General features: G+C 44.5%; 1 protein-coding gene across 3 annotated transcripts in view; it reads right to left on the reverse strand.

The window, feature by feature from the left end:
- DIAPH3 (diaphanous related formin 3) overlaps positions 1-16711 on the reverse strand; it is an 801864-nt gene that overhangs the window by 654235 nt on the left and 130918 nt on the right. For all 3 annotated transcript variants that reach the window (XM_073663944.1, XM_073663945.1, XM_073663943.1), the window contains one exon: positions 8865-8969. In XM_073663944.1, the coding sequence (XP_073520045.1) occupies positions 8865-8969 (105 nt within the window). The remainder of the gene's footprint in view (positions 1-8864; positions 8970-16711) is intronic.

A 16711-nucleotide genomic window follows, 5' to 3' on the forward strand; every position in this document is an offset into this window, starting at 1 on the left:
CCAGCCCCCACCACTGATTGGCAGCTTTTTGCCTATGCACTGTGTACTCAGAAAGCTGCCAATCAGTGGTGTGGGGGTATACAGAGCTCAGCATTCAGAGAACTGCTGGACGCACTGCAGATAAAGGGATTTTATAAAAAATATATAACAAGCAGCACAGTAAGTGACACTGAAATCAGGCCCTATGTCATGCTGCTCTCAGTTGGGAGAGCATAAACCTGTTGACCGATTCCCTTTAAGGTCTTAAGGGAATAAAAAAGGCTAAAGAACTAAACCCTTAAGCTGTAAAGAAGGTATAAAAAAGACACAAAAAGGAGGGGCCTGTAATCAAATACAGGCGTCCTGGGTTACAAACTAGATGGCTTTTGTAGGTTTGTTTGTAACCCAAATATGTATGCAAGTAGGAACAGGGCCAGGAGGGAAAAGGACACTAATACACACCTCACTGCTGACCTCTCTGCAGCTGACCGCCACCAGGGATCGGGTCCTCTTCTTTCTGCCGTCATGTACCACATCTCCAGCCTCTTCACTATAGGCCAGGCCTTTAGACTACGTCCAGGCCTCAGAGGTTACTGCGAGTGGTAAGGCCGTGATGTGGACATAGCAACCTTATGATGTGCAGTGAGCTCTGGCTAGGAGGTGGTGGAAAGTCCTGGCCTATAGTGAAGAAGCTGCAGAGGACCGGACGACGGGTGGCAAGCAGCGAGGAATCCAGAGATGTCAGCTGTGAAGCAGAAGGGGTTTTGTTGTTTTTTTACTATGAGTTATATGTAAACCGGAAGTTCATAAGTTGGGGACTACCGGTATACTGACTGCAGCCAATCACTGGCTGTAGTGGTGACATGCTGCAGAAAAAGCACATGGAAAAGGAGGTTATGGCTATTTAGTCCTTTGTTCACCTTCTAGGCCTTTCTTAATATAATTTTTCCTGGATGGATAACCCCTTTAAATGTGTGGCCAGTAGAAAAGATAACTGTGCTGCAAAACATCTTTCCAATCCTAACAGTTAAAACTTTAATATTTCATTATTTCTGCCATTCATATTTAATTATTAGCTCCATAGCAGCTCATTTATTCATGCAAATGTTAACCAGTTCCATACCGTACAGCCAGCTTGTAAATGTAAAGAGGCCCACCTCTCATCTCCATTTATAATGATATGCACCTATGCATTAAGGGGTGCTCTTTAATGTGTTGGGGGCGATGATAATTCATCTCAGATTCTAATGTATTGAAGACTTTATGCTCATCAGACTTTCTTAATTGAAGCAACATCTGCAGTATATTTAGAATCTCGACAATTGGTTTAAAATCCCTCAAGTGGTTTCATGCTGCAACTTACATAAAAAAGAAAGTAATTTATTTGGAGAACAAACTGCTGAGCTCTTTTCCCCAAGGAAGATACAAGTTGGATAGCAATAGCAGCTGCACTATGTGCAATGACACTTCTAGGAAGCCATTGTGCTGCCAGCTATATCAATAGAGATGCTCAACAAGATGTGTGCCAGCAGAAATGGGATCCGAAGGAAGAATAGGACCAGCACATTAGAAAAAGATTTAATAATCTCCAGCCACCCCGATTTTGCATTAATTCACACTACTGGAATACAAGAAGGAATACAGAATAATGCCACTGAGCAAAATATAGCACATAAGCATTGCAGCTATTGTATTGCCTTTATTTGAAGTGACAGTGCTCTGTACATTTCTGCTCCGGACTCATAATATAGTCAAGTTACTTATTTTGGTGTTTGAAACACAACAATATAAAAGAGTCTTCTATTAGACTGATGCAAAAGAAGGTACAAGGTTTTGTGACTTTGCCATGAATGTGATTCATGATCACTTATAAGAAAAAATAGCAAAACATCCTTTTTTTCCTATAAACTTTGGGAAAATCAAGTATTAAATGGCCATAAAATTACAAAAATAAAAAAATAATAATTTTATTGCACCTGGAAGAGGGTGTGCCATAGAAGATGAGATTCACTATCGCTTTATGGTATTTGTGTCCGGAGACTGCCACCTACTGCCCAAGCAGAACCTTGCAGAACCAACAGTAAGGAGAAGAGTTTTGAGAAGGACGAGTCTAGATGGAGCACTGGATCAGGTTAACTTCATGACGCAGTTCCCCAAAATACAACCCCTGGCAAAAATTATGGAATCACCGGGCTTGGAGAATGTTCATTCAGTTGTTTAATGTTGTTGAAAGAAGCAGATCACAGACATTGCACAAAACTAAATAATTTCAAATGGCAACTTTAAGGCTTTAAGAAACACTAAAAGAAATCAAGATTAAAAATGTGGTACTCAGTAAGGGTAATTTTTTTCAGACCAAGCAAAGGGAAAAATTCTGTAATCATTCAATTCTGAGGAAAAAATTATGGAATCACTCAATTCTGAGGAAAAAATTATGGAATCACCCTGTAAATTTTCATTTCCAAAACTGCATCAAATTAGATCTGCTCGTTAGTCCGCACCTAAAAAGGAGTGATCACACCTTGGAGAGCTGCTGCACCAAGTGGACTGACATGAATCATGGCTCCAACACGAGAGATGTCAATTGAAACAAAGGAGAGGATTATCAAACTCTTAAAAGAAGGTAAATCATCACGCAATGTTGCAAAAGATGTTGGTTGTTCACAATCAGCTGTGTCTAAAATCTGGACCAAATACAAACATGGGAAGGTTGTTAAAGGCAAACATACTGGTAGACCAAGGAAGACATCAAAGGGTCAAGACCGGAAACTTAAAGCGATATGTCTCCAAAACAGGAAATGCACAACAAAACAAATGAGGAATGAATGGGAGGAAACTGGAGACAATGTCTGTAACCGAACTGTAAGAAACCGCCTAAAGGAAATGGGATTTACATACAGAAAAGCTAAACATAAGCCATCATTAACACCTAAACAGAAAAAAACAAGGTTACAATGGGCTAAGGAAAAGCAATCGTGGACTGTGGATGACTGGATGAAAGTCATATTCAGTGATGAATCGCAAATCTGCATTGGGCAGGGGGATGATGCAGGAACTTTTGTTTGGTGCCGTTCCAATGAGATTTATAAAGATGACTGCATGAAGAGAACATGCAAATTTCCACAGTCATTGATGATATGAGGCTGCATGTCAGGTAAAGGCACTAGGGAGATGGCTGTCATTATATCTTCAATAAATGCCCACGTTTACATTGATATTTTGGACAGTTTTCATATCCCATCAATTGAAAGGATGTTTGGGGATGATGGCATCATTTTTCAAGATGATAATGCATCCTGCCATAGAGCAAAAGCTGTGAAAACATTCCTTGAAAGAAGACACAAGGTCAATGTCACGGCCTGCAAATAGTCCGGATCTCAATCCAATGGAAAATCTTTGGTGGAAGTTGAAGAAAATGGTCCATGACAAGGCTCCAACCTGCAAAGCTGATCTGGCAACAGCAATCAGAGAAAGTTGGAGCCAGATTGATGAAGAGTACTGTTTGTCACTCATTAAGTCCATGCTTTAGAGACTGGAAGCTGTTATTAAAGCCAGAGGTGGCGCAACAAAATACTAGTGATGTATTGGAGTGTTATTTTGTATGTTTTTCATGATTCCATAATTTTTTCCTCAGAATTGAGTGATTCCGTAATTTTTTCCCTCTGCTTGGTCTGAAAAAAATTACCCTTACTGAGTACCACATTTTTAATCTTGATTTCTTTTAGTGTTTCTTAAAGCCCTAAAGTTGCCATTTGAAATTACTTTAGTTTTGTGCCATGTCTGTGATCTGCTTTTTTTCAACAACATTAAACAACTGAATGAACATCCTCCGAGCCCGGTGATTCCATAATTTTTGCCAGGGGTTGTAAAAGGCCAGAGTAGCAAAACTGGAAGGGATTTGGCGCCAACCAGTGAGACGAGCAGGACGTGTGTTAAGGGGGATGCCAAGGCCAAAACACTGTAACATGCCAACCAGTGGGTTGTTGTGCACCCATGAGCAGTGTCCAGACAACGGCAAGTCAAGATCCGTGGACCAAACCACGCTGGTCAAGACCTGAGCTCCAGAACTGCGCTAGTCAATGTCCGCGAACCAGATCGCAGAGGTCAAAACACAGGGCCCAGCCGTCATTCGTTAAAGCCCGATAGACGACCGTTGCACGTCAAGCACCGAAGACCCGGTGAGGACTCCAATCCGGAAGTGGACGTCTGCAGCGGGCAACCAGGCGCGCGAGTGAGCAGGGCCATTACTTCCAGCACTGACGTATCGTACACTGTTCAGTCTGGGTAGTGCAGAAAACGGGATGGCCAGTGTGTGAAAGGCCCAAAGAGCATTGCTTGACTTAGTCAGCACTTGCAGCCTAGCGGACCACAGTCTCTCAGACTGGACCTTAGTCTCCCATTTGTGCTTACGTCTGTAGTTATTATATCTTTGATCTGATACACCCAATGGACCCCTACCGACAGATTCCCTACTCTCAGCCACCATGACAGGGAATCGATCATTACTTGAGAAAGATTTTTCCCTCCTATGAGCCTCTGAGCCTTTTCTCGCCTAGCTGTATGTCTTGCTGCAATTGTCTGGAATGTAATTGAGCCCACTGGACTGCTGGTATACATGAATAGGGACATTGACTTTCTAACTGTAGGTTTGCCCACTTATGCTGAGACTAAGGCTATTACCTTGCCTACCTTTTTTCTTCCGTTAGGAGACAGGTCTGATTTACGGAGTCCAAAATAAAACCTAAGAAAGACTCAACTCTCAATGGCACATATCTTGACTTAGGTTTAAAAGCAAACCAACTCCTCCAGGATAGCCCTGACCCTTACAAGGTGACAGTTGCAGTGTTCTACCGACCTGCCCACCACCAGGAAATCGTCCAAGTATGCAACTATTAGAGTATCTTGTTCCTGGAGATGCGCAGTCACTTCCACTATGATTTTCGTAAATACCCTCAGAGTCATGGTCACACGAAAGGGTAGGGCTCTGGACTGGACATGTCTGACCTTGTTGTTTATAGGTAAGGCCACTCTCAGAAATGTTTGATCTTCCGCATGGATTGGAACATGGTAAGTGTCCTTTAGGTCTAGCACACTAATGTAGCAACCTGGAAATAGCATCTTTATAGCCGATTTTATAGACTCCATCTTAAGGAGTCTGTACACCAGGAATTTGTTTAACCCCTTCAGATTCACTATAGCTCTGAAGGTGCCATCTGGTTTCTTTAACAATTAGATGGGGGAATAGAATTCCCTTTCTGGTTCTTCCTCTGGCACTTCCGCAAGGACCCGTTTCTGCACTAAGCTCAGAACCTCCGCCTACAGGGCTAACTGTTCCTCGCAAGAACTTCGGAGAAATGCTACTCTGAAGGTTCGCAGAGAAACAGTCCTGAATTCCAGTCTTAAGCAGGGCTGTGGAGTTGGAGTTGTGTAGTCAGTATAAAATGGACCAACTCCTAAAATATATAATAAATTGGGTACAGTAGTTCAATGCAGTTTGTGGGGAATATTTTTTTATAAGAATTTTGGAAAGTTATGAAATGTCCTAAAAATGTCTGTCCTATTCCTGATCTAAGAGTGTAGACTTTTAGCCAAGATTAATCTGTGCTACAGTAAATTTATCACTTAAACATGAGCCATGTATGAAGGAGTCAGAGTCGTGGAGTTAAAATCATGGAAATTGAGGAGTCAGATTTGAAGTCGGAGGTTTGGCATACAGACTCCACAGGCCCGTTCTTAAGCCTGCTTCCACTATCCCAAAGATTCAGCAACTGGATGAAATTTTCTCCCGGGTAGGAAGATAGAGGAAAAGTCTGCCCCCTACCTGGAGAAACACGTCACTGGGAAGTTTTTCTTGGCCCTAAAGAGGGGCCTGCAAACATAACACTTATTTTTTGGTCTTTTATTCCTGCACTTTCCTTGATCTCTGGTCTAGGAGGTCTTCCCTGACTATCTCCTCTTCCTATATTCTGGAATAGACACGTTGGGAAATCCTTTCTTTTTATCACCCGCCTTGTCTAATATGTCATCCAGAGCTCAGGAGATTCACCAAAGAGAAATTCCCCATCACACAGGATTGAACAGCTTGGTTTTGTACTAAAAGTCTCCCAGCCAGCTTTAAAGCCATAGTGTTCTGCGGGTGGCATTAGAGAGGTCCGCTGACCTCACCGAGTCTGCTGAGGCGTCTGCAAGAAAGGCAGCCGCTCCTTGGATCAATGGGAAATTAGCCAGAATCTTTTGTCTACGGATATGATCTTTAATTGGATCCCCTAGTTGCTGTAAGCAGATCATCAGATCTGGCCGTACAAGTTGCAGAAACTGCTGGCTTTAGTGCACCCGTCGAGGACTCCCAGGTCTGCTTCAAATATCCATCTGTCTTCCTATCCAAAGGGTCCTTTAGAACGCACCTATTTCCTCAAAGGGCAAAGTAGACTTTCTAGACGATTTGGCTAGAGCTACATCTATTTTAAGGACTTTAATTTGATATGGCTGATTCCTCGTCATCAAAGGGGTATATTCTTTTAGATGACGTGGGTAATGGACCTTTTTTCTCAGTTTTTTTCCATTCCCTATTAAATGAGCATCTGAATCTTTTCATTAATTGGAAAAATGCATCTCTTCTTTTCCTCTAATCCGCCGAACATGATATCGTGAATCGATCAGGGTGTTTTAGTATCCAAGATAACTTCCCCATGTCTTCTATGGGAAAACACGGCCTACCCCCTGTACCACCATTGGAGGATGAGGAAGAAGAGGAAGAATCCAATCCACTTTTATCTTCCGATCTTATAGATTCATCTGAACCAGTCAGTTGTCGCCTAGACTTTTTCTCCTTTCTATTATCTTCCTTCAGAATAAGGGTCTTAATAGAATACTACATTTCTGCCAGGATAATGGATTTTAAATCAATGGCGAAGTTGGGGGATTCTTCACAGATGGTTTTCTGTATACAATCTGGACATAGTCTTTTCTGGTATGAACTGGGTAACTTATATTTGCACAGCACACACACCTTATTTTTGAGTTTGCCGCTACACTTTTTAGGCCATTACTAGTAATTACACACACACAAAAAAAGGACCCAATTACCATGGTGAACTTTCACGCATGGGACTCCCCATTCTGACGTTCATTTTAGGGTACCGAAATCGGAGGCTGGATCAAATCACATGATTTTTCTCTTCTTGAGGCCCACTCTGCTCTTCTGGCTGGTCTTACTGCCGCTTCTGACACTCATGCGACTGCTCTTGCTGCGTCCACTCTGACGCTGCTGGTGTTGTTCCTCCACATTACCAGGGGGAGAAAAGCTGGAGCAAACCCGCTCTCTGGCGGTCAGACTACAATTCAAATGAGGACCAGCCACAGCCACTCTTCCAGCACCTCCTTCGGACTCCTCCCAGAAGCGTTATTCTTATTTCCGGGTAAGACTTCTCTGGTGCGTTCAACCTCAGGGCTCCCAATCAGGCGCACCCTGCGCATGCGCAGACTCTGGTCTTTGCGGCCATGTTTGCCTCGTCATTAGGACGCGTCGATTTGAAATCCACTCGTCATCGGCATGCTCCATGCATGCGCAGACCCGGAAGAGCAGTGTCTCCGGCGTGCTAGACCTCAGGGCACGCCAATCCAGTGCGCACTGCGCATAAACAGTCTGGGACGGCGCGGCGACCAGCAGACATTTTAAAAAGATCTCCGCCTGCATGTATCCGCACACCTGCACCAATCTCTTGGACCGGCGGTGGCGCTTCCAGGACCCACTGGTGCTATAGGAAAGCATTTCTCCAGCAAGCAGCCAGGCCTTGGTGAGTCTCTCTTCTCTTTCTTGTATCCTTCCAGTACAGTCCAGATGTTCAGCTTAAGGTTCCCTCAAGGACAGGAAACCAAACTGATGCGGAGGAGAGGTACCGCACTTTTTTATGCAGTAGGTTTCCTGTCCTTCATGGGCGGATCCCTTCTAAGGTGGTGCTGTCATGGCAGAAAGGGAAAAAAATCTGTTAACTAGAAGAGCTTTTTCTCACCAGTACTGGACACGATAGGTGAAAGTTAAGAGAAGGGGTGGAAAGACCACTAGGGGCACCATAATATAAGTAAACAGTAATCTAGACAAAGGAACATGCCGGGAAAATGGTACCATTGCTCTGATCTTAAAAAAAAAAAAAAAAAAAAAAGTACGTTTTAATCGGTGGCAACCTTGCCTTCTAAGAAAACCTGGGAAATTCAGAAGTCACTTACTTTAATCCATATTCTTTAGAGGACTTTAAAAGAGGCAATGTTTAAAGGGAATCTGTCACTTAATTTATGCTGTCCAAACCGTGGACAACATGAATAAGAGCCTCTCTGGAGCGTTTAAGAGGAAGCAATTTAGAGATGGGGCCGGGAGAGACGACATGAATCACGTGTTAGGTTCCCTTTAATTTCAGTCTCCAAGTAAAGAAGTTGAAAAACGTCCAGCTGTAACAAGCAGTCATCCATAGACACAGTTAGAAGTGGTCAATGACAGGATCATAGATGGCAGTTACAGATGATGCTGTACATGAAATTCTAAAAGACGCATAAAATAAAAGTAAAACTTAATATTAAGAATATAACAAGCAAAAATCATCTGTAATTAATGCTGTATGTGGCTTTCCTAGAATAGTTCTTCAGTTCGTACATTTCAAGACAGTATGTGAAGCAATGAATTCAGAAGGTAACCGATGCAATTCCTGTTCCGCGTTTTCCTTTTTCTGATGATCTAATTGATGTTACATTTCGGTAACGTGTCCCACATGATCCTCTAGGAAACCACACTTCATCGCTTCCTCTCATTACAGCTGCAAATCTTTAAAGCAAGCTACGTTATTCTTTTATATCTGCCAGTGTTTCCTATTAAACTTTCAGAGTGTACTTACAACATTTGAAGCGGTGCTAATATACTGCAAGACCATCTCTTTCTTGGTTGCAAAGTCTTTCTCGCGCAGTGGTGCTTTTCGATCTTCATTCAAATTCATATCTTCCTGAAGCATAAAATAAAAAAAGAAGAAAAAAAAAAGGTAAAAAATGGGATAAAAGATACTGAACTTTGTTTTATTGTGAGAATAGCTTCACAAAATCAACAGAGCTGATATCGGATCAGATGATGGCTATCCTAGGGACTGATGGGATACCAATCACCCCCTTAAATACGTTATTGCTACAGAATAATTAAATACAAAACTTCAATACCAATTACATAGGCTCTGATTCATTAAGACAAGTGCTTTGCACACCATTATTGATGGACCGTGCAATGGAGTAAGATGCACCAAATTCGTTAAGAGGCCACTTCCTGATTTTGGTGCACCTTTTGGCTGCCAGGCACCACCACAAAATACATACTCCAGTTTTGAAGCATAAATTACAATGAATTTGTCAGCCAATCTTCCCTCCCTACTTATCCGTTTGTGGAGTTTGTCGGGACTGTCATAAAAATGCCAAAAGTTGCTAAATTTTTGCACAATTATGAATTACACAGCACATTAGTAACAATGCAAACTTATATGTCGGAATTCTGGTGAAAACTGATGTATAAGGGTCTTAGTTCATTTTTATGAATGGGTCAAGAGGTCTTGTTGCGTTCACTCCCAATGCTACACCCTACATAGTAGCACTATTTTTTGATGATCACCTCATTTACAGCTTTTTTATTTTTTTCATTAGGAGACTATAATAGATGGCAAGTAGGAAGAAACCTTTCCTAATATTTAGGCAAACTACCTATATCTCCACTCCATCAATGCAGCTTATTTTATATAGCATACACTACAATACACATTTAAAAAAATAAATCAAGGTTTACTAATCCCAGAAACACAAACAATTTAAGTTGAGGCCCACTGGTTGTATAGAAATTCAATAGATATTTACAGGATATTGTAGGTAAAATTTCCATTAATTATTTAGGTCTTGCTGTAATTGCTAATACAGAATGGGACCATGACTCAATATATTAAAAGTTCAGATAACCAGAGCTGTGGAATCGGTAAGCCAAACCTCCAACTCAGACTCCTCAATTTACATGACTCCGACTCCCTCATACATGGCTCATGTTTAAGTGATACATTTACTGTAGCACAGATTCATCTCAGCTAAAAGTCTAGACCCTTAGATCAGGAATAGGACAGACATTTATAACTTTCCCAAATTCTTATGAAAAATTATTCCCCACAAACTGCATTGGACTACTGTACCCAATTTATTATATATTTTAGGAGGTGGAGTTGGTGCATTTTATACCGACTCCACCAAAATGGACACAGACTCCGACTCCACAGCCCTGCAGATAACGCCCTCTGAAATGTTTCACTAGACAGCAGGCTTCATCAGGGGCTATGGGGCAATAGCAGCAGGGACAATAAATTTTAGGTTTAACATGTCTGATGAAACGGGGACAACCCACCAAAAGAACCAATCAGAACCCTGACTCCGTCACATACCGTATTTTTCAGACTATAAGACGCATTTTGGAGGAAAATGGGGGGTGCGTCTTATAGTCTGAATGTTGGGGGGGGTATACGTATATACTGTGTGGGGTGTGGGATGTGGGGGGGAGCAGTAGCGGCGGAGGAGCAGGGCACAGGAGGCAGCAGCCACCTGCAGCAGCCTACACTGTCGTCGCTGCTAAAGAAAATGAATATTCACTGCTCCACACGCCCATGGGCTTGGGGAGCACTGATTATTCATTCTCCTTAATAGCGGCACGCAGTGTATCTGCAGTGCGGCTCCTGCTTCTGAGGGCGATCGCGTGTGCCTGCTATTAAACTGCATGAATATTCACCCCCTCTCCACACCCATGGGAGTGGAGAGGGGAGAATATTCATGCCCTTTAATAGCGGACACACGCGATCTCCCGACAGCAGCAGGAGCCGCGCTGCGGCTACACTGTGTGCAGGCTATTAAGGAGCATGAAGAAACTGCTCCCCACGCACACAGTCCCAGCGTGGAGAGCAGTGATTTCCGGCAGATGATCTCTCCTTGTAAGCCGCGTATAGCAGTGACGCCATGCGCGGCTCATATGGCGAGATCAATACAGGAAGACAGGATGCAGCGCTTGAGGAGAGAGTAGGAGTGTTTTTTTTTTATATGCAGCGTGATTAGGACTAGGGGGACCATGCATACCAAGATAAGGATGAGGAAGCCATACATACAAGGATAAGGATGAGGGGGATCATACATACCAGTATAAGGATGAGGGGTGCCATGCATACCAGGATAGGGATGAAGGGTGCCATGCATACCAGGATAAGGATGAGGGGTGCCACACATTCCAGGATGGAGGCGTGCCATGCTTACCAGGATGGGATGGGGGCCACGTATAATAGGAAGGTGGGCATATATGTACGGATGGGGGATTTCAGAATTGGGGGACATTACCCCTATACCAGTGTCAGAAGCAGACCCCCTCCCCCTTAACAGTGCATCGTGACCACATTTTTTGCTTACATTTTTTTTCTATTTTCCTCCTCTAAAACTTAGGTGCGTCTTAGGGTCCGGTGCGTCTTATAGTCCGAAAAATACAGTACATCTCAAGTCAGATGAATGGCTTTGTACTGAGACCTTGCAGTAAAGACCATGCCACTATAAAAGATTTGCCTATCCACAGCACCGCATTGTGCACCATGCAGTAGGCAGCTCAGGGGCTGGGATTAAGTATCACTCAGTATCAAAAGTGCATGCGCATTATCAAGGAAGACACAAGTAGTACAAGGTTGTTAGCAATTCAATTCTTGGCAGTATTTCTGTGGACATGTACAAGAACTTCGTATATTATGAAATAGTGTAGATAAAGAATAAATATGCCCACAATGCATGTAGTCTACACTGGATTATTGTTCTGAAAAATACCATCAATAACTTGAAATGAGGCGCTGTTTTCTCCTTTACGTGACCAACAGTTGCTGGTGTTATACTTGAAGACACTGTATATGCAAGATGCCAGCAATGGTGTTGGTTCAAAAAAAGGACAAGTATCTAGTATCAGCCTCAGTAATTGCAAAAAGTGCTACCAATTTATAATCATCATTGCAAAACTTCCTTATATTTATATTGTGGAAAACAAGCTGTATGATGGCCAGGTATTGTTACTTCAAAGATTGTCACTTGTCAGATTCTATAATGCTTCGGTACCTAAAACCTTTACGTGGTGCGGCTAAGAATCCGTCACCGTCTCAGTCATCTCAATAGAGCTTACAGAGATCCCCGTGTCTGCCACCTACAGAGCCCACTTACATAAATATTCCATATTTTCTCTTGCAGCAAACCTGCCATGTGTATGTGGCGCCCCTGAGGGTTCAGTCGTCACAGAGGTACTGCACCTCACCCATAGGTGTGGTGTCTCCTTCTCTCAGGTAAGGAAGGAGTGTTGCCCGGAACTCCAACACCCACATTCAACACTACAGTGCTCCAGGCCGGCTGGAAGGGCAAGATGCATTGTGTTTTCCTGCTGAGCCCTGTCCCTGGCTGGAGTGGGGGGAACCAAAGGTAGGGGGAACCAGTACTGGGTGCGGGTGGAGGAAGTAGAGTATGGGAGCACCATTATAGGAGGTATATAAAGGGAAGCCATCTTAGGGTGGCAGTTCAGTCAGTGAGGACAGTCAGTCAGGGAGCAGAGTCTCGTCAGGAGCTCTGCTCCACAAGTGGGGCCTAGTGATAGAGGACCAGGAGGGGAGCAGAGGAGAAGGCTCTGTTCTATAGAAGGGATCCCAGGGGGTACGGCGAGTGCAGGACGGCACCCGTACGCCCCGAATCTGCCAGGTGTCAGAGGGATCAGGCTGCAAGAAGGGGACCGGCCCCTGGACCGGCCGTGTTACTCCAGGTCTCGGCTGGAAAAACCGGAGGCTTCTGACTTTTATAGTTCAGTTGCCACAGCCTCATCCTAGTCACTGTGAGGGTCAAGTAGGTCCGGGAACTCCAGGTTGCCCAGAGGGACTTCAGAGCACCCGATCGGGACTGTGAGTGGGGAAGCGCAGGGCAAAAGGGAGCAGACCCAGTGTGAGAAGTCGGTCTAGCAAGGAATATAAGGAAAGCAGGGTTCAGTCAAGCACGCCTGACACATCTGAGGAAGAGCTGAACCCCCGGTCTGGTGAACGCAGCGCGACGTGGGAGGCTGACACCCGTACAGTGTACCTGTGGAACTTACATAAGAACTGTGAGTTGCGCCATCTCTCCCTCTGCACTACAAGTCCCAGCATCACCACCCACCATCAAACTCCATACTGCCCCGGGGGCCCGCTCCACCTGTGGGGAGCAGAAACACCTCAGCTGCCATCCCATCACCCCCGGGAGGTCTGCAGCAGCGCTGGTAAACCTTACCAGGTACCACAGGAGGCGTCACGAACTATTTACTCTATTTTTATCTCTATTCAAGTTACAATCCCCTTTTTGGTTGACCGCCCTGGGCCACGGACCGGGCCAGCCACTGTGACATATCCCCCCCAGCATCCATAGGCCCGGCTGCCGAGTACCCCATAGCCCTGGGGGCGCGTCATGTAAAATGTATCGCCTGAGGGGCCAGCACAATCCAAATGGATCCATAACACGCAGTAAAGTCTGGTGGTGTTCTACATTATAAGCAATAGCAGACGTAAGTACATTTCATTTCCTCCTACCGTTAATATATCATCACATACACATTATTTCTATCAGGTGCTTTTCAGGAACTAAAGCAAAGTGGAATGCCAGAAATGAAAAAATTATATGTTTACCACTAAAATGTTGCCAACATCTGAACAGGTCACAACAGCTGGCAGACCCTCCTACTTGGTCCTTAATTGCCATGGCAAAAATCAGGACCACACAATCATGATCTCAAAATGCCAATAGGGGAAAGCAGGAAGCCCCCCCTCTTCTTTTACCCATCTAGATGCCGTTGTCACTATTGACAGCCGCATCTAAGGGGTTCAACGGCCATAGTGGGCGCCAACATTGATTATGGCTGATGTAATAGGGTGTCAGCTATAGCATATAGCCGACAGCTGCTGCATTTTCACCTGTCAGGGGGATGCTATTCTCTCATATCTCAGGTCAATTAAAAGATGTATTGATGGTCACTAACGGGTTAAGCTTTGTGTTAAATTATTACCGCACTCACAGATTTTTAGGAAAGTAGGCAAATGCATTATAACACTACTGTAACCAAATCCAATTAATTGGTGTATATAAAGCACGTGAATTTTTCAGCTAGACAGCAATGTACTCAGAGGAGTATTACTAGAAATACCCATTCTGATAACATACTACTTCCAAAATGTCATCTGTACGGGAGAGAGGTTAAATTGCATTTGAAGGGTGGATTTTACTTTAATCTGCATCCACGCGCACAGAAAAAGATCTGAAATTCAAGACAGAAAGCGGATTTGGGGAAAAGGTCAACATATACGTGCACATTTTGTGTTCTGGTTCTTTATCCACCAACATTGGAGTCACGGAATGTTTTTCAATATCAAAACAAGACCGGCTCATTTACTAAGGTAGCTAAAATCAATACCTAATCCAAATGTATATAGTACCCCTAGAGAAATGATTGCACTCACAATTTGTATAGACATTGTGGACAGATTTTAGTTTTCTTTTGAAAAAAAGAAAAAGGCATTTTTTTTTTTGTTCTTTGTTTATCAGAAATAGAAATAAACAAGCCTGGAATTTATATAAAGTGAAGAGTATCTGAAAAAGGCCACAAATTAAACAGTCCCCATACAGGCTGAAGTTCTCACCGCTTATTAGGTAGTTCTACATAAGGTGAAATTGTGGCGCCCTGCTGCGCATTGGTGCCACAGAACCCAGAAGGGTGCATGGATGGACTTCTCCACAAGAGGCCCTCACGCATTCACACACCTCCACCCTACCACCTCAGACCAGCAGAGGGAGCCCGTTAGGGATATATAAAGGGAGGGTGGAGCCAGGCAGCTCAGTTTAGAGTGAGTTCTCAGTCAGTGTTCAGAGACAGAGAGGAACACAGCAGCGAAGAGAGCAGCACGCTGGCTGCTGTGCTTAGGCGAGCCAAGGCCTACAGCATGTGTGAAGGCCTAGTGAGGGCCTTGAGTGGGCCGAAGGCGAGAGGAGAAGGAAGTAGTAGTGAGGGGGGCAGAGGAGCATACCAGGCTCAACCCGATATATATACCGGACGCCGGGTCCACGCCTACAGTGACATTTATACTCAGTAGGAACCACCGGAACCCATGGAGGACTACAGGTCCCAAGTTTACCAAACGCTGACTACAGTACCAGGGCTAGGAGTCACGGAGGTCCCAGCGTCCAGGGGGAGTGATCTCCAAAGAGAGGGCCCTACCACCAGGTCAGCAGGTGCAGAAAGAGACAGTAACCAAGCTAGGCCTAGCTCCAGGCTGGTCAGAAGCTTAGAGAATAAAGCAACGGATCAGGAGGCCCAATACCCGCTCACTGGGGAGAGCCCAGAAGTGCGCCCTTCACCTGGAGTACCCTGGACCGTGCCTGCAGCATCACCAGTAAAGGTACTGAAGCTTACCCCTGTGTGAGTGTCCATCCTTCCTCCGGGACCGTCCTGCCGTCTCTCCCCTGCACCACCATCCAGTACACCCCACGCTGCCCTGAGGCCCGCTCCACCTGTGGGGAGCCATTCCATCACAAGCTGCCCTACCATCTGCCTCAGAGGACTGCTCCGCAGCGGCGGCACCCCTTAGCCGCATTCCACAGGTGGCGTCACGAACTTTCCAAATCCCCTATATATTCCCCCTTTTACTGACCGCTGTGAGTCACGGACCAGGCCAGCCACCGTGATATCCCTTGCAAGCAGCCATAGGCCTGGCTGCAGAGTACCCCACGGCCCAGGGTGAGCGTCAAAATGACCATTAATGCAGTCACATCATAGTTATTGGAATGTGTACACAAAGTGAAGCCACACAGCAATTTTTTTTTTGTCTTTTTTACCTTTTTGCTGCAATTTTCAAAAATATCTGCAAAAATAATGTGGCTTAAAAACTCACCACATCTGCAACACGCCAACGCGGTCGTTCGTTAAGGGTTACCCAAGACCTTTTTTTTTTGCTATGGGGCTAAGAACCTACTGGTAGGTCCTGCCCTGCGACAATCTCTTCCGGCTAAGGAGGCGATTCTCCTGCTTCTAGTGACATCTCATCAACAGTAGCTGTACCCTGGCAACGGGGAATTCACAGCAGATGTCATGCTGATTGACTAATGACTCCTCGCTGCCTAATTGTGGGGAGCTGGCTGTTAATAATCATGATGTTGGCAGTGATGCCCATCATCAGAGCAGATAGAAGCGAGAAAAAACTTTTCTGCTGACATGAGATCAAAAGAAAAATGAGAATCGCATTCTGACCCTGAACAGATCGTCACAGTGCAGAACAGGCAAGTTCTTAGCCTCGTTGAAAAAAAAAATCCTGGATAACCGCTTTAGCAGCAAAGTATCCCATAATGGCTATTTATTAACTGTCCACATGATACACGCACGCCGCTAGGTTCAGATAGGGGCGAGACAGGTTACATAAATTCTTTGGAATCCTGGGGGAGCTGTTACAAAGGGCAACCATAGACCATGTGCTGCAGCTTCTCTCAGGCACACAGGGGTATTGACCCTTAGGCATCGACACGTAGGTTATTTCACTTGCTGACCAGACACACTTGACAAGAGTCCTCATAAATGGTAGAACAGTAGCATTTAATAAGAAGCTGCACAGCCAGTGCAAGTTAAGTCTTATGAGCAACAGGCTCCAGTGACAAACAG

The sequence above is a fragment of the Phyllobates terribilis genome, unplaced genomic scaffold (assembly GCF_046119375.1).
Source record: "Phyllobates terribilis strain yellow unplaced genomic scaffold, ASM4611937v1 Scaffold_2__4_contigs__length_985480577, whole genome shotgun sequence".
In the NCBI taxonomy this organism is placed as follows: Eukaryota; Metazoa; Chordata; class Amphibia; order Anura; family Dendrobatidae; genus Phyllobates; species Phyllobates terribilis.